Source organism: Eleutherodactylus coqui, chromosome 8 (assembly GCF_035609145.1).
Source record: "Eleutherodactylus coqui strain aEleCoq1 chromosome 8, aEleCoq1.hap1, whole genome shotgun sequence".
NCBI lineage: Eukaryota > Metazoa > Chordata > Amphibia > Anura > Eleutherodactylidae > Eleutherodactylus > Eleutherodactylus coqui.
In genome coordinates, this window is record NC_089844.1 from 47,022,519 (window position 1) to 47,040,262 (window position 17,744).

At 47.3% G+C, this 17,744-nt stretch overlaps 1 protein-coding gene across 8 annotated transcripts in view; it reads left to right on the forward strand.

Moving 5' to 3' along the window:
- Nucleotides 1-17,744, forward strand: part of LOC136576366 (uncharacterized) — a 202,035-nt gene that overhangs the window by 14,403 nt on the left and 169,888 nt on the right. For 3 of the 8 annotated variants that reach the window (XM_066575594.1, XM_066575595.1, XM_066575591.1), the window contains exons 3-4: nucleotides 1,714-1,861; nucleotides 14,056-14,171. The exons of 3 other annotated variants lie outside the window; for them this stretch is intronic. Coding sequence is in view for 3 of the 5 variants with exons in the window: in XM_066575591.1 (XP_066431688.1) it covers nucleotides 14,143-14,171 (29 nt within the window). In the remaining 2 variants the exon portion in view is untranslated. Of the gene's footprint in view, nucleotides 1-1,713; nucleotides 1,862-12,164; nucleotides 12,425-14,055; nucleotides 14,172-17,744 lie in introns of those variants that run through there. 2 more of the 8 variants (XM_066575592.1, XM_066575593.1) reach the window with 2 other exon arrangements.

Here is a 17,744-nt window from a genome sequence, read left to right on the forward strand (position 1 = left end):
GCGTGACGAGTTCATCCGCTGGCCGAAAAAGAAGATCCGGCCGTTAGGAAGAGAAGACTTTCCCGACCCGCTGCGGGGTGAGTTAATTCTTTTAAATTCCTATTTTAAGCGCTTATGTCCGCGGGGCAGGAGGGACCCGCTGCAGATTCTACATGTAGAATCCGGAGCGGGCCTGATTTTCCCCATGGACATGAGGCCTTAGACTGCGGCTGCATACTAACACACATGTGAGCACATCCTTAGACTGCGGCTGCATACTAACACACATGTGAGCACATCCTTAGACTGCGGCTGCATACTAACACACATGTCAGCACATCCTTAGACTGTGGCTGCATACTAACACACATGTCAGCACATCCTTAGACTGCGGCTGCATACTAACCCACATGTGAGCACATCCTTAGACTGCGGCTGCATACTAACGCACATGTGAGCACATCCTTAGACTGCGGCTGCATACTAACACACATGTGAGCACATCCTTAGACTGCGGCTGCATACTAACACACATGTGAGCACATCCTTAGACTGCGGCTGCATACTAACACACATGTGAGCACATCCTTAGACTGTCGCTGCATACTAACACACATGAGAGCGCATCCTTAGACTGCGGCTGTATACTAACACACATGTGAGCACATCCTTAGACTGCGGCTGCATACTAACACACATGTGAGCACATCCTTAGACTGCGGCTGCATACTAACACACATGTGAGCACATCCTTAGACTGCCGCTGCATACTAACACACATGCGCATCAGATAGTCATAGCGGCTCGGCCGTCTGTCCAGGGCTGGAGGGTCGCTTTAAGGGAGTCTTCTGATCTTATACACTGGTGATATGTTGGTAATGTAGGTCAGCACTTTACCATCTCTGGGCTCCTCGCTGGTTGATAAAGTGACTGCAGCACTGATCTAGCACTGTGACACCTTCACTGCTTATCCCTGCCCAACAGCGCCCTCACCAGGCATTGTGCAGAAACCACAGTGTGGTCACTTATATAGGGCTGGCTACACTTCCCTCACAGACAGTCCGGCTGCCTGACGATCAGGTAGATTCCTATTGGTCTTGGATGGGAGTATTCTTGCCCTTTGCTAGATTATCATATTTCCAGGCTACGGGGGGCTGAATTATGAGAATGTCCGCTGGATTAGGCTGGGTTACATCGGAGTTGTCATTTCCAGTTTCCTGTTTCATCATTGGAGAAGAAAACTGAAAGTGCTGGAGAGCCGGATCATAAGGTATATATGGAACGGCATCAGAATGTCCAAGGAATGCAGCAGAACATCAGTACCAGGTTGTTCCACCCAGGGGGTTCACAACACACCCACAATAGCCCGGATGTCGGCATCTGCTGGCAACCTTTATCCAGTCAGGAACACGTACAAACGATGCAATATTTCACCTCCAAGATGGCCTTACCTCAAGCATTGTGTGCTTTAAGAAAGGCATTCTGAAGCTGAAACGTTGTGTCTTCTGTATGTGACATCCGGGTATTTGTGGATGTGTTGTGGAGAGCTGGATCCGTCACCTGATGGACACCGGTGGTGCCTGCTGGACTTTATTGCCCTATAATGTGGTCTGTCTGGTTCCGTTATGGCATCTGTCACTTGACCAGAATAAATGGCACCGCGTGCTGGACTAAAATTATTTTTTATTAGGGAATTGAGTATTTATCATAAACTATTTGACTTTTTATTGACAGGGGTGTATGAGGTTATCCGGAAGGAGAAGCAGCGGCAGAGCTACGGGCTGGAGCTCGTCGCCTCCGAGGACTTTGCCAGCTGTGCAGTTTTGCAGGCTCTGGGCTCCTGTATGAACAACAAGTATTCAGAGGGTTACCCAGGACAGAGGTGAGTGGGTGACACCAGTGCATCTCATCATAATGGGCAGGGCTGATCACATAGGGACGTGTCAGTTATGATGAGGACCGGGCCTGTAAAGGAAATGCCAACTGCTGTGTGTGTCTGGTATCCTTGATGTTTTGTTTTTCCTTAAATTTGTATAGTCATGGACTAATACAAGACACATTCTAAGGGTAGTTTCACATCTGCGTCAGGACCTCCAGACGGAGGTGTCCTCACAGATGTGGTTGCAAAACTGGGCAGCTGGGCGGAAAGCAGGCAGACCCCATTATAGTCAATGGGGTCCATCCGGCGCTCTTTGGTTCCATCTACAGGCGGACCCCTTGGGCTGCGGGGTTTCTTCCTTTCTGTTTCCCAAACAGAGGAGGACATTGGAATCCCCAGCGCAGATGTGAAAACACTGTAATATTACTTGTATGCCGCAAAGTGAATAACGATGCGGCGTGGGACTTGGGGCAGGGAAGGAAAGGGTTAAAGAGCGAGCTTAGGTAAAGGGGGTGGAGCTAAGACAGGAAGGAGACGGCCAGAGAGCGGGAAAGAGCACAAACGGCTTGGACAGTGAAGAAGAAGGATGCAGAAGAGCAGACGAAGAAAATAAGAGCAGCAGCAGAAAAGAAAAGAACAAAGCGAGACACAGAGCACAGACGACAGGAGTCTTGAAAGAAAGAAGCCGTTGGAAGATAAAGAAGGTCAGAAGAGTCGGGTGGAAGATAGAAGCAGCGGGAGAAAGAAGGGAGAAGATGGACGACTTACGGTCCAGGATTCAAGAAGCGGTGATGCAGGACGGCACCGGATGGCTTGAAGAGGTGTTGGCAAGCTGCAGGACGATCGCCGAAGCCAGGGAGCCAGTCGGGCAGGAAGAACAGCAGCGGAGGCCAGGAGAGGAGCCAGCAAACACGGAAGAGGCGCCGCGAGGGAGACCGCGCCGACGAAAGCAGCCCCCCGCGAGACTAAGTCCGAGCCCAGCACCGAGGAGGGGAGGAGGAAGAGTCAGCCTGGGCAGCGCAGGCTCGAGGAGGGACAGAGGAGCGAGCCGGAAACTGGCGCCGGAACCGAGAGGTACGGCGGGAGGACCGGCAGCGGAGGCGCAGAGGACACTAACCACCGAGGGTCCGGAGCAAGGGGGACGGCGTTCGGCAGTCATATCGGGCTCCGAACAGCTGCAGCATCGCGCAGCCGGGCGCAGGACTCCAGGACATGTGCGAGGTGAGCGCGGAGGGAGCAGTGGAGAGGAGCAGGGGAGCGCGCGGTCAGGCCGCACGTCCTCGCAAGATGGCGGCGCAGCACACGTGGTGGCACAAGCAGCGCCGGGAGCGCGACGAAGAGGGAGCCCATTTTGCAGGGGGGAGGGAGGACAGGAAGCGCGAGGGGGAGAATAGTTAACAGGGGCCCACGCCTCCATTTTCGTGCGGGTCTCCCGCGGTGACGGCTCCCGCGGGCTTCTATTGAAGCCTATGGAAGCCGTCCGGATCCGCGGGAGACCTAAAATAGGAAGTTAATTCTTTTAAATCACCCGCAGCAGGCCGGGAGGGTCTTCTCTCCTCACGGCCGGATCTTTCTTTCTTCGGCTCGGCGGATGTGCCCGGCGCATGCGCGCAGCACGTCGGCGACGTGCCGCCGGCGTGACGAGTTCATCCGCCGGCCGAAAAAGAAGATCCGGCCGTGAGGAAGAGAAGACTTTCCCGGCCCGCTGCGGGGTGAGTTAATTCTTTTAAATTCCTATTTTAAGCGCTCATGTCCGCGGGGCAGGAGGGACCCGCTGCAGATTCTCCATGTAGAATCCGGAGCGGGCCTGATTTTCCCCGTGGACATGAAGCCTTAGACTGCGACTGCATACTAACACACGTGAGCACATCCTTAGACTGCGGCTGCATACTAACACACATGTGAGCACATCCTTAGACTGCGGCTGCATACTAACACACATGCGCATCAGATAGTCATAGCGGCTCGGCCGTCTGTCCAGGGCTGGAGGGTCGCTTTAAGGGAGTCTTCCGATCTTATACACTGGTGATATATTGGTAATATAGGTCAGCACTTTACCATCTCTGGGCTCCTCGCTGGTTGATGAAGTGACTGCAGCACTGATCTAGCACTGTGTCCCCTTCAATGCCTATCCCTGCCCAACAGCGCCCTCACCAGGCATTGTGTGGTCACTTACATAGGGCTGGTACACTTTGATAGGGGCTAAAAGAAATTAATATATGTTGCTTAACAAATCCATTTGAAGATAAAGTATGAACTGTGCAATATTTTATGTGTGAAAGAGAACTCATGACTATTTTGAGGAACAGACCTGTGGTTTCCTGTCGTCTTAAGGTCTACGCTTGACCTGAATGGAATCAGGAAGGTCACCAGAGCAGATGTTCATAAGTTTAGCAAGAAATGGCTTGACCACAGAGAGTCATCAGTTCTTTAAAGAAAAATATGTTTGTCTAAGGTCATATGTTAAGTCATAAGTTTTTGTCAAATGTGAAATCACGAGTTTTTCCCTGTTTAACCACAAGTCGCATCCCTGCAAGAGCGATTGGCTATAAAAACCAAGACAATGCAAATAATAAACAGTCACTTGTTTCAAACCATGCTGAGTGTACTGGTCTGTTCTGTGTCTCTCAGAGCACTCGATCTGATACCTAGGTCAATTTGGAAACGGACAACATCACTGACCAGTCTGTTTGAGCAGACTAACCCCCCCCCCCCCCCCCGACAGTTCTTGGCGCCCAACTAGGGGGCGGGGCTTATCTTTACGGGACATCGCAACCAGTAGACTGAAACAAACTCCTGGCCCGTTGACATGGACACTGGATCCTGAGACCCCAGACTGAAAACACCGGTGTAAAGGTAAGAGCTTGTCTTACTATTATACAGTCTGGATTCTTTAGATCTGTGTCTCTAACGGACTAGAGGTTAGTTGTTGCCTGTTTCAATATATTTTCTGCCCCGCCCATATTTTAGAGTGAATAAGTTCATTTAACTGTCCTAGACGGAAGAACTCACTCATTGGGACTTAAAGAGTCATGTTGTCTGTATTGGAGATTGAAATAATTGTTATTATTATAGTCTCATTTCTGGCAGTCATATTGTTACTCTGGATCTGTTATAATATTACTAAAAGTTCCCTTAGAGGCGAAGTCTGGTCTCCCCTGAATCCTAGTGTTTGAAGTTGACCACGTTTTAGTTCTGTAAATCTATTCCGGGAGAGGGAACTGTGTGTTCCCAGATAGTCTCAGTGATTATCTTAGTTTACTGTGTGAAATATACGTCCTGTATACTTAGTGAAGAATAGTTGGAAGTGGTCAAACATGGGGTCTGAACAATCTAAGACATATCAGACTCCTATTGAAATAATTAAAGATAGAGAAGGGGAGGACATTTGCAGACAAGCCTATAAAGTTTACAAACGTATAGGCCTCAAGAAGGCGGGAACATTCAATTATGAATTTTGGTCACAATATGAGGATAAGCATAGAAAGGAAATAAGAAATAAGGATTTGGAAAAGGGCATGAAGGCCATCCTGGACTGCTCTAAAACAGCAGAAGACGATCACTGGGACTCCGAGTCCCGAGGCGAGGGCATTTTAGTTTATTGTCCTATGGCCCGGCCACCAATAGACGTTCCCATGGAAACCCCTACGGTTCCATTGACCCCTCCTGTCGTCCCGGCCGCTCCACCAATGTCTCCAAATAATCCCTTTAATTCTCTGTATCCCAATTTGCCGCCCCTGTCCCCTACGTATCCACAGGCTACTGCCCAGATGGATAGACCTCCCTACAGCCCTCAATCAGGATCCCCGGGCCCTGAATTAAATAGAGGTCCGATCCCCAGACAGAGCCAGCAGCTTTCCATAGAAAGTTGGAAGTCATACAGAAAAACTACTCTGCCACTTGGACAGACATGGAATGTCTTATGAATGTAAATTGTCCTCTGGGCCTTTACAATAGTATTACTCAATTTTGTGGTCTTGAAGAACGCCCAGATGACCCCCAGACATTACTTAGTGGTACTCAATATGTGGACAAGGTTAAGGCCTGGTTTAAGGATAAAGCCCAAGAAAGACGTACAGCCCTAACCCAGTGTAGACAGAACAAGGGCGAGTCTATTGACTGTTACTTTGGCCGTTTAGAGAAAGTAGGCAGAGATTTGGGTTTGTATGATTGTTCAAAGGCCATACGTAATGCTGCTTTTTGTGAAGCCTTTATGCAAGGAATAGATAAGCGCCTGTCCGACCGCGTTAAAGCATGTACCCCCGATTGGCGACAGGCCAAACCGCGTGATCTATATAAGAAAGCTGTAGGATTTGTCATGGACACAGAAGACCACGCAAAGGGTGTTATGGTTAAACATTACACCATGGAGGGGGACACAGCCCGACTTACAGACCCCAGGCGGGAGACCCGTAAGTGTTATAACTGCGGGAAGACTGGACACTTGGCCCGTAATTGTAGGGCCCCTAAACGCCCTAGACAGAACATGTCAGACGAAAGGGGGCAACAGGGAAGTACGGCCAATACCACATCATCCTGCCCACAGGGAAATAACGGGTATACCAATTACCAATGAAGGTCTGGCACTCCTTCCCCCGTGTCCCTTATAGTTACTGACACATGTGGACCACAAATTTTTCAGCCTCTAAAAATCCAGGGGAAGGAGGTGCCCTTTTTAATTGACACAGGGGCCACTAAATCATGTGTCAGTACCTCACAAGTCAATGACCTTAGTATTCCCCTCTCAGACTCCATAGCCATAGCCGTTGGAGTGTCCGGAGAACCAACACCCATGCGTGAGACCGAACCCATAGAAGTCTCCTTTCAAGGGTCACGAGTCCTCACTCGCTTCCTGGTGTCACCCGCTGGGGATTGCATCATGGGAACCGATGTGATGGGACCCCTGGGGTGCTGCATTCAGCTCCATCCTTCCGGTGAGGCTCATGTCAGTACCTCCGCGGCCGACCACCAGGTATTCTGTCTCATGGCAGCAGACTTGGTCACTCCGCCTTCTTCTTGTACTGTATATGTGTTGACCCCAGAAGATACACAGGTTCTCTCAGCAGTACCAGAGACCCTATGGGCAAAAGGGAAGACAGACTTGGGGCGTCTCCACGTACCCCCAGTCATGGTGTATCTCAAAGATGGGGAAAAAGCCCCCATGATTCGCCAATACCCCCTAGCCATGGCACAGGAAGATGCAATAGCCTCCACTATTACAGAGTTATGTGCCTTGAATGCTTTAAAACCTTGCATCTCACCCGCTAACACGCCACTCTTCCCGGTTAAAAAGAAAGGCAAGAAAGGCGAACCTGATACCTACCGGATGGTTCACGATCTAAGAGAAATTAATAAGGTGACCATCCTAGAGACACCTCTGGTGCCCAACCCCTACACTCTGTTGTCCACCATACCCTCCGGAACCTGTTGGTACACTCTGGTCGATCTTACCAATGCCTACTTTTCTGTCCCGCTACACCCCGATTGCCAGTACCTGTTTGCCTTCACGTTCCGAGGAAAACAGTACTGCTGGACTGTCCTACCACAAGGGGCACAAAACAGCCCAAATCAATTCACCCGATGTATGATGCTTGTACTTGATGCATGGACGGTCCCACCGGGTGTGGCCCTGCTTCAGTATGTTGATGATCTCCTACTCTGTGCACCGGACAGACCTGCCTGCGTTGCGGCCTCACTCAGCCTCCTTTGTTTTCTTGCAGACAGCGGGTGTAAAGCCAGGAAAGACAAATTACAGTTTTGCAAATCTCATGTTGTGTTTCTTGGTCACTGCCTAGATCCTGGTACAAAACACCTCACGCCAGAACGTACCAAGGTGGTGGAGGACATGCCACTCCCCGCCTCCCATGCTCAGTTGCGGACATTTCTGGGGTTAGTTTCATATTGTCGGCCGTGGATTCGCTCTGCCTCCATGACCATGCAGCCTCTGTACGACTGCCTGAGTTCTAAGCCATTTGCTTTGACCCCGGAAGCCGAGTCAGCTTTCCATCAGCTGAAAATACAGATCACCAGCGCTCCGGCACTGAGTCTGTCAGACTATGATAAACCCTTCCAGATGTTCGTGACTGAGATGGCGGGACATGCTACTGCCGTCCTCACACAAGAGCATGGTGACAAAAAGCGCCCTGTAGCATACTACAGTGCACATCTTGACGCAGTAGCCAGGGGTTCACCCTCCTGTGTAAGAGCAGTTCTGGCTGTACAAGCACTGCTTGAGAAAGCTTCTGAGGTGGTCCTAGACTACCCTCTTGTGGTCCTCACGCCCCATGACGTACATGGAATTCTGACACAGGTGAGCCGTAGACATCTGTCTCTTGCTAGACAGATCAAAATGGAACTTGCAGTACACTCTTCATCCAATGTCTCATTTCAACGTTGCACAACTTTGAATCCGGCCACCTTACTGCCATTAGGTGACACTGATTCAAATGGGGGAGTAAGTACAGGGGACCAGCTTTTCGCGAATTCCCTGACTGATGAGGAGGAGGCCTTTGACGCAGAACACCAGCACGACTGTGCAGCACTCATGGAGCAGGAGACAGCTGGGTTCGCACATGTCACTGATAAACCTCTCCTAAACCCCCACCTTGAAATGTTTGTGGATGGATCACGATACCAGAATGAGATGGGCAGATTTGTGACTGGGTTTGCTGTAGTATCAATGAATGAAGTACTGATAGGCCGCGCCTTGCCCCCACATATGTCAGCACAGGAAGCGGAGCTGTGCGCTCTGACCGAGGCCTGCAAGTTAGCCCGGGGAGTCACTGCTAATATCTACACGGACTCCAGGTACGCGTTTGGCATTGCGCATGACTATGGGCCGATTTGGCGCGCGCGGAGCTTCTTAACAGCTCAAGGCAGACCGATAAAGAATGGTGAGGCAGTAAGTAGTTTAATGTCAGCTATCATGCTCCCAAAGCAGGTAGCCATAATAAAGGTAAAGGCACACACCCAAGGGGACTCCTTGGAAAGCAGAGGCAACGAGAAGGCAGACGGAGCAGCTAAGGCTGCAGCCCTGCTGGACTGGAGGACACCCGTGTGCAGAGTTCAGACCAGGTCCTGCCCAGCGGAGGAGGATCCTGATCCCCCTGCCAAGGACAAGACTCCCTCTGTCCCACCACAGAAGGAGGTGGACCTACTCCCCTCAGGGCAAGAGCAGGAGCGCTGGGCAAGTGCAGGGGCAGTAAAAGGAAATGAAGGTTGGATGATGGGTTCCCGTATGTGTTTGCCTGCGGCTGCCTATCCTAGTATGGCCCTTTTGGCTCATGGAAAGGTGCACGCCTCGCGCAATTCTATGGTAGCCCTGGTGGAGAAAATGTGGTACGTTCCGGGATTTGACAGGATGGCAAAGGCATATGTCAAGGCTTGTGAAATCTGTGCACTACATAACACCGGTCAAGTAGTAAAGACCCCTCGGAAGTGCACTCCGCGACCTTTGTACCCCTTCCAGAGACTACAGATAGACTACATCCAGCTGCCCAGGTCAGGAAGGTACGAGTATGTCCTGGTATGCGTTGACCTCTTTTCCGGGTGGGCTGAGGCCTACGCGGTCCCGAAGGCCACCGCCCAGGCCACTGCAAAACAACTTGTGTCAGAGTTAGTGTGCAGATTTGGGGTACCAGAGACCATTGAGAGCGACCGTGGTACTCACTTCACTGGTGAGGTAATGAAGGAAGTCATGTCCGCCTTAGGAGTAGAGCAGGCGTTCCACACCCCCTATCATCCACAAAGTTCAGGAAAGGTGGAACGCATGAACGGTACACTAAAACTAAAAATTCAAAAAGCCATGGTTGAAACAGGAAAACCTTGGCCCAAGTGCCTACCTCTGGCCCTCTACTCAGTACGGACCACGCCAAATAGGAAAACAGGACTGTCTCCATTAGAGATTCTCTTTGGCTCCGTGCCCAGGCTAGGACTGTATCACCCACAAGCTCTATCCCTGGGACATGATAAAGTTACTTCCTTTGTGCAGGACTTATGCCAAAAGCTAAAAATAATGCACGACCTAGTTTTCTCTTCTATTCCAGACCCTGATAGTTTGGAAGGATCCCACTCTCTGCAACCTGGAGATTGGGTGGTGGTAAAGAGACACGTCAGAAAGACTTTGGAACCTCGCTTTGACGGACCATACCAGGTGCTGTTAACCACTCCCACCTCGGTCAAGGTAGAAGGCAAACCCACTTGGATTCATGCCTCACACTGCAAGAAAGTTCCAACGCCTCAGCACCACGAGGGGGGTGGAGAGTAAGCCCAACCCAGGGTGGGGGAGGGGGATGGCAACCTGGACACCAGCACTGATAGTCTGGATAGGTGTATTATTTACCCTTTGTCTTCTTGGACTACTCTCTTTTCGGGACAACTCCTCACCAACTGTCGATGTAAGAAGAAGATGGACTGTTTGGGCGGAAGGACACCCCAACATGTGGGAATACTTTGCAAAAGACGTACTGAATATCTCCCACATGTGCATGCCCAACCTTCGGAGTGGGGAAGATATTTTACGGACTTGCTTACTGTCTATCCCCACTCCAATAAAGACACTTCGCGATATATATTCAATAGTGCATAACGATAGTGATGTGGAAGAGAGCAATGTTATCCAGGAAAATACCTTTCTTAATGTATATGAATATTGTCCCTATTGTGATGTGGTCGAACATACACTTTGGTCAAATATGACTCGTTTCCGGGTCAGGAATGTCGCTCCGGCTGAGGTATGCTATAACTTCACGTGTAATAAAGAACATATGGGAGGTTGTGCGCAGAGAACCAGGGTGACTAGTGATTCCCAGAGACTCTGTAATCGCACAGTCGAGCAATGTAGAAAGGTACATACTCCTATGCTTTGCAACCACACAGTCCGAAGCCCCAGCCATTTTAGGCACGTCAAATTACCATTAGGCTGGGTCCTGTCCTGCGGTAACCTGACTTACACATATATTCCAGCTAACCTGACCGGAGGTCCCTGCTCCCTAGCTAGATTAAGTATACTAATGTACCAAAAACCTAACAGCCCACAACTCACCAAAAGACAAAAGAGGGAGGTAGAAGGACTGGATAGCAACTATGAAGGACCACCCACTCTACTTAGCTACACAGAACATACGGCGGTTCCTTCCAGTCTTGTCACTAGGTAGTGTAGGGTCAGGGTGAGGCGACCTGGACGTGTTCACCATTAGGACTATCTCCAGGAGAGACATTGGTGTGGGTGAAGATTAGGGAGTCCCACGCCGTGTGTACCTGTGCACGCTACTAGTACTGTAACATCATACTAGAGCGAGAAGAGAGACCCCTGGTGGTAGTTTTGATCTACACGTGTACATTGACGTCATAGGATAGCCAAGGGGGGTACCTGACGAGTTTAAAAAAAAAATAGAGACCAAGTTAAAACTAGATTCGAGTCCATTTTCCTGGTCATTATGGTAAATAAACGTTGATTGGATTAATTATGTTTATTATAATTAGCAGCGGTTTATAAATTATACTAGAGACGCCTTATAGGGACTAGTCGACCAATAGGACCTACCTCGACTATGACTTTTCAAAATAGAACTGGACCCTGCGTGTGTCTTCCTGATGTCCAAAATGGGGGAATGATAGGGGCTAAAAGAAATTAATATATGTTGCTTAACAAATCCATTTGAAGATAAAGTATGAACTGTGCAATATTTTATGTGTGAAAGAGAACTCATGACTATTTTGAGGAACAGACCTGTGGTTTCCTGTCGTCTTAAGGTCTACGCTTGACCTGAATGGAATCAGGAAGGTCACCAGAGCAGATGTTCATAAGTTTAGCAAGAAATGGCTTGACAACAGAGAGTCATCAGTTCTTTAAAGAAAAATATGTTTGTCTAAGGTCATATGTTAAGTCATAAGTTTTTGTCAAATGTGAAATCACGAGTTTTTCCCTGTTTAACCACAAGTCGCATCCCTGCAAGAGCGATTGGCTATAAAAACCAAGACAATGCAAATAATAAACAGAGTCACTTGTTTCAAACCATACTGAGTGTACTGGTCTGTTCTGTGTCTCTCAGAGCGCTCGATCTGATACCTAGGTCAATTTGGAAACGGACAACATCACTGACCAGTCTGTTTGAGCAGACTAACCCCCCCCCCCCCCGACAACTTCCCTCACAGACGGTCCGGCTGCCTGACGATCAGGTAGATTCCTATTGGCCTTGGATGGGAGTATTCTTGCCCTTAGATTATCATATTTCCAGGCTACGAGGGGCTGAATTATGAGAATGTCCACTGGATTAGGCTGGGTTACATCGGAGTTGTCATTTCCAGTTTTCTGTTTCATCATTGGAGAAGAAAACTGAAAGTGCTGGAGAGCCGGATCATAAGGTATATATGGAACGGCATCAGAATGCCCAAGGAATGCAGCAGAACATCAGTACCAGGTTGTTCCACCCCGGGCTTCGAGAAGCAGCGGCAGCGCTACGGGCTGGAGCTCATCGCCTCCGAGGACTTTGCCAGCTGTGCAGTTTTGCAGGCTCTGGGCTCCTGTATGAACAACAAGTATTCGGAGGGTTACCCAGGACAGAGGTGAGTGGGTGACACCAGTGCATCTCATCATAATGGGCAGGGCTGATCACATAGAGACGTGTCCGTTATGATGGGGACTGGGCCTTTAAAGGAAATGCCAACTGCTGTGTGTGTCTGGTATCCTTGCTGTTATGTTTTTCCTTAATTAGTCATGGACTAATACAAGACACATTCTAAGGGTGGTTTCACATCTGCATCAGGACCTCCAGACGGAGGTGTCCTCACAGATGTGGTTGCAAAATCGGACAGCTGGACGGAAAGTAGGCAGACCCCATTATAGTCAATGGGGTCCGTCCTGCGCTCTTTGGTTCCGTCCACAGGCGGACCCCTTGGGCTGCGGGGTTTCTTTTCTGTTTCCCAACCAGAGGAGGACATTGGAATCCCCAGCGCAGATGGGAAAACACCCGTAATGTTACTTAACTGTGTTCTTACAGAAAGCCTTGGTGGTGGCGACAGACAAACTGCCTGTATAATAGAGAAGGTTATTGCTGCTGTACACAGTATTGACTTCCATGGACGGTCCCAAGTTACAAACTTGTCTCCTATTCACGGCATAGGTGATTAAATGTCTGATTGGTGGGGGTTCTGAATTCTCGGACCCCTGCCTATCATGAAAATGCAGGTCTTGTGTCCCCCACTGTATGAATGGAGCAGCAATCAAGCATGTGCGCTGCTGAGGCTAGCAGGGCGTGTGCGCGACTGCTACACCGTTCTTATGGGAAGCCTCAGTCCCCTCTGTTTTTGTGATCTCTGCGGATCCCAGAAGTCAGACTCTCACTGATCAGACACTTATCCTCTATCCTGTGGATAAGGAGATAAGCCTATATCTTGGGACAGCCCCTGTAGACAGGGTTGCCCTTGTGTGAGATCCCTTAGACAATCCCCCATCCCAGAGAGACCCAGCTAGGAGCCCCTCATATTGAGTGTTAGAGCTGCCTTACTTAAAGGGTATGAAGAATTTTGCAACAAAAATGTCTGTTCCAGTACATCGGAAATAAAAATGTACCTTCTCTTTTGCCAATAATATGGATTTAACAATCTCTTGCTGTTTTCTGCATACAGCGCTATTCGGGTTATGTGACTCCTGTGCAACAGTATTAAACTAACCCTGCGTTAGGGAGCTCTTCCATCGGCCGATTCTTGGCTACTTGTAACGTGTGCTGGAAGACAAAGCATTGTGATCAGCGCTTCATCACTGCGTTCACACACGGCAGATAATTGCATGAAGACGAACAATTGTTAATATGATTGTTCAGCTGGCGCTGCAGATTTTAGTGCAGTCGGCACAAGAATCAATGTCGCCATACACGCAACACGTGGATTTTGGTGTGTTTTTCACACCCTCATTTGAAGGGGTGGAATTCATACTGAATATCCACAGTATAAGCTGACATGCTGCGGACTTAAAACCGCACCACATATTAGTTCTGTACTGACTTGTGCAGATCTTTATGCACCATGTGGAAGAGGTTTACATCTCCTCCACGCGGCTCAGACTGTAAATGCTGTGGATCTTCTCTTCAGAAATTGTTCAAAATTTACACCTCGTGTGAAGCTCCTCTAGCAGGCGCTATACTACACTAGGACACCAAAAAGAGGGTCTTCATGTTCTCTCCTGCCTCTACTGACAGGTACTATGGCGGCACGGAGCACGTGGATGAGTTGGAGAGGCTGTGCCAGAAGAGGGCTTTGGAAGCGTACAGCTTGGACCCATAGAAATGGGGGGTGAATGTGCAGCCTTATTCAGGTGAATCCATGAAGTAATATAACATGCACATTCACTATTTACTGCACCCATAGATTGTAATGGTGCGTATTACACACCGAAAAAAGACGTGCACCTAATATATCTGTGAAAAACGTAGGTCCGACTGGCCCAATGTAAATCAATAGGGTTTTTAATGTATTCTAGTAGTTATATTCTTGTGCATAGGAGGCAGTATTATAGTAGTTACACTACCGTTCAAAAGTTTGGGGTCACCCAAACAATTTTGTGTTTTCCATGAAAAGTCACACTTATTCACCACCATGCGTTGTGAAATGAATAGAAAATAGAGTCAAGACATTGACAAGGTTAGAAATAATGATTTGTATTTGAAATAACATTGTTTTTACATCAAACTTTGCTTTTGTCAAAGAATCCTCCTTTTGCAGCAATTACAGCATTGCACACCTTTGACATTCTAGCTGTTAATTTGTTGCGGTAAGCTTGTGAAATTGCACCCCACGCTTCTAGAAGCATCTCCCACAAGTTGGATTGGTTGGATGGGCACTTCTGGCGTACCATACGGTCAAGCTGCTTCCACAACAGCTCAATGGGGTTCAGATCTGGTGACTGCACTGGCCACTCCATTACCGATAGAATACCAGCTGCCTGCTTCTGCTGTAAATAGTTCTTGCACAATTTGGAGGTGTGTTTAGGGTCATTGTCCTGTTGTAGGATGAAATTGGTTCCAATCAAGCGCTGTCCACTGGGTATGGCATGGCGTTGCAAAATGGAGTGATAGCCTTCCTTATTCAGAATCCCTTTTACCCTGTACAAATCTCCCACCTTACCAGCACCAAAGCAACCCCAGACCATCACATTACCTCCACCATGCTTAACAGATGGCGTCAGGCATTCTTCTAGCATCTTTTCATTTGTTCTGCGTCTCACAAACGTTCTTCTTTGTGATCCAAACACCTCAAACTTGGATTCATCCGTCCACAACACTTTTTTCCAGTCTTCCTCTGTCCAATGTCTGTGTTCTTTTGCCCATCTTAATCTTTTTCTTTTATTGGCCAGTCTCAGATATGGCTTTTTCTTTGCCACTCTGCCCTGAAGCCCAAAATCCCGCAGCCGCCTCTTCACTGCAGATGTTGACACTGGTGTTTTGCGGGTACTATTTAATGAAGATGCCAGTTGGGTACCTGTGAGGCGTCTGTTTCTCAAACTAGAGACTCTAATGTGCTTATCTTCTTGCTTAGTTTTGCAACGCGGCCTCCCACTTCTTTTTCTACTCTGGTTAGAGCCTGTTTGTGCTGTCCTCTGAAGGGAGTAGTACACACCGTTGTAGGAAATCTTCAATTTCTTAGCAATTTCTCGCATGGAATAGCCTTCATTTCTAAGAACAAGAATAGACTGTCGAGTTTCAGATGAAAGTTCTCATTTTGAGCGTTTAATTGACCCCACAAATGTGATGCTCCCGAAACTCAATCTGCTCACAGGAAGGTCAGTTTTGTAGCTTCTGTAACGAGCTAGACTGTTTTCAGATGTGTGAACATGATTGCACAAGGGTTTTCTAATCATCAATTAGCCTTCTGAGCCAATGAGCAAGCACATTGTACCATTAGAACACTGGAGTGATAGTTGCTGGAAATGGGCCTCTATTCACCTTTGTAGATATTGCACAAAAAACCAGGCATTTGCAGCTAGAATAGTCATTTACCACATTAGCAATGTATAGAGTGCATTTGTTTAAAGTTAGGACTAGTTTAAAGTTATCTTCATTGAAAAGTACAGTGCTTTTCCTTCAAAAATAAGGACATTTCAATGTGACCCCAAACTTTTGAACGGTAGTGTATATTCTTGTGCATAGGAGGCAGTATTCTAGTAGTTATATTCTTGTGCATAGGAGGCAGTATTACAGTAGTTATATTCTTGTACATAGGAGAACGGTATTATAGTAGTTATATTCTTGTACATAGGGGGCAGTATTATAGTAGTTATATTCTTGTACATAGGGGGCAGTATTATAGTAGTTATATTCTTGTGCATAGGAGGCAGTATTATAGTAGTTATATTCTTGTACATAGGGGGACAGTATTATAGAAGTTATATTCTTGTACATAAAGGGACAGTATTATAGTAGTTATATTCTTGTACATAGGGGGCAGTATTATAGTAGTTATATTCTTGTACATAGGAGCAGTATTATAGTAGTTATATTCTTGTACATAGGGGGCAGTATTATAGTAGTTATATTCTTGTACATAGGAGGCAGTATTATAGTAGTTATATTCTTGTACATAGGAGGCAGTATTATAGTAGTTATATTCTTGTACATAGGAGGCAGTATTATAGTAGTTATATTCTTGTACATACGGGGCAGTATTATAGTAGTTATATTCTTGTACAAAGGAGCAGTATTATAGTAGTTATATTCTTGTACATAGGGAGTAGTATTATAGTTATATAATTCTTGTACATAGGGGGCAGTATTATAGTAGTTATATTCTTGTACCTAGGGAGCAGAATTATAGTAGTTATATTCTTGTGCATAGGGAGCAGTATTATAGTAGTTATATTCTGGTACATAGGGGGCAGTATTATAGTAGTTATATTCTGGTACATAAGGGCAGTATTATAGTAGTTATATTCTTGTACATAGGGAGCAGTATTATAGTAGTTATATTCTTGTACATAGGCGCAGTATTATAGTAGTTATATTCTGGTACATAAGGGTAGTATTATAGTAGTTATATTCTTATACCTAGGGAGCAGAATTATAGTAGTTATATTCTTGTACATAGGGAGCAGTATTATAGTGGTTATATTCTGGTATATGGGGGCAGTATTATAGTAGTTATATTCTTGTACATAGGAGGCAGTATTATAGTAGTTAAATTCTTGTATATAGGGGCAGTATTATAGTAGTTATATTCTTGTACATAGGGAGTAGTATTATAGTAGTTATATTTTTGTACATAGGAGGCAGTATTATAGTAGTTATATTCTTGTACATAAGGCATAGTATTATAGTAGTTATATTTTTGTACATAGGGGGCAGTGTAATAGTAGTTATATTTTTGTACATAGGAGGCAGTATCATAGTAGTTATATTCTTGTACATACCGTGTTTCCCCGATAGTAAGACACCCCCGATTGTAAGACGTATCGGGGGTGTCAGGGGGTTGTTGGCCAATGTAAGCCGTACCCCGAAAGTAAGACATACCGTAGAAAAAAAAAAAATCATTACTCACCTCCCCCGGCGTGCTGTCGCGCTCCGGTAGGATGTCGCTCGCTCCTCGTCCCCGGCGCAGCATTGCTTTCTGAATGCGGGGGCTTGAAATCCCCGCCTCCAGAAAGCTAATACACACGCCATCAGCCAGTTACAGAATGGCTGTGATTGGCTGAAGGCGCACGTGGCTTCAGCCAATCACACTATTCAATGACGGAGCGCGACAGAACGCCGGGGGAGGTGAGTAATGATTTTTTTTTATTATAAGACATACCCCGAAAGTAAGACATAGTCTGGCTTTTGGGGATAAAAAGAAAGTAAGACACTGTCTTACTTTCGGGGAAACACGGTAGACAGTATTATAGTAGTTCTATTCTTGT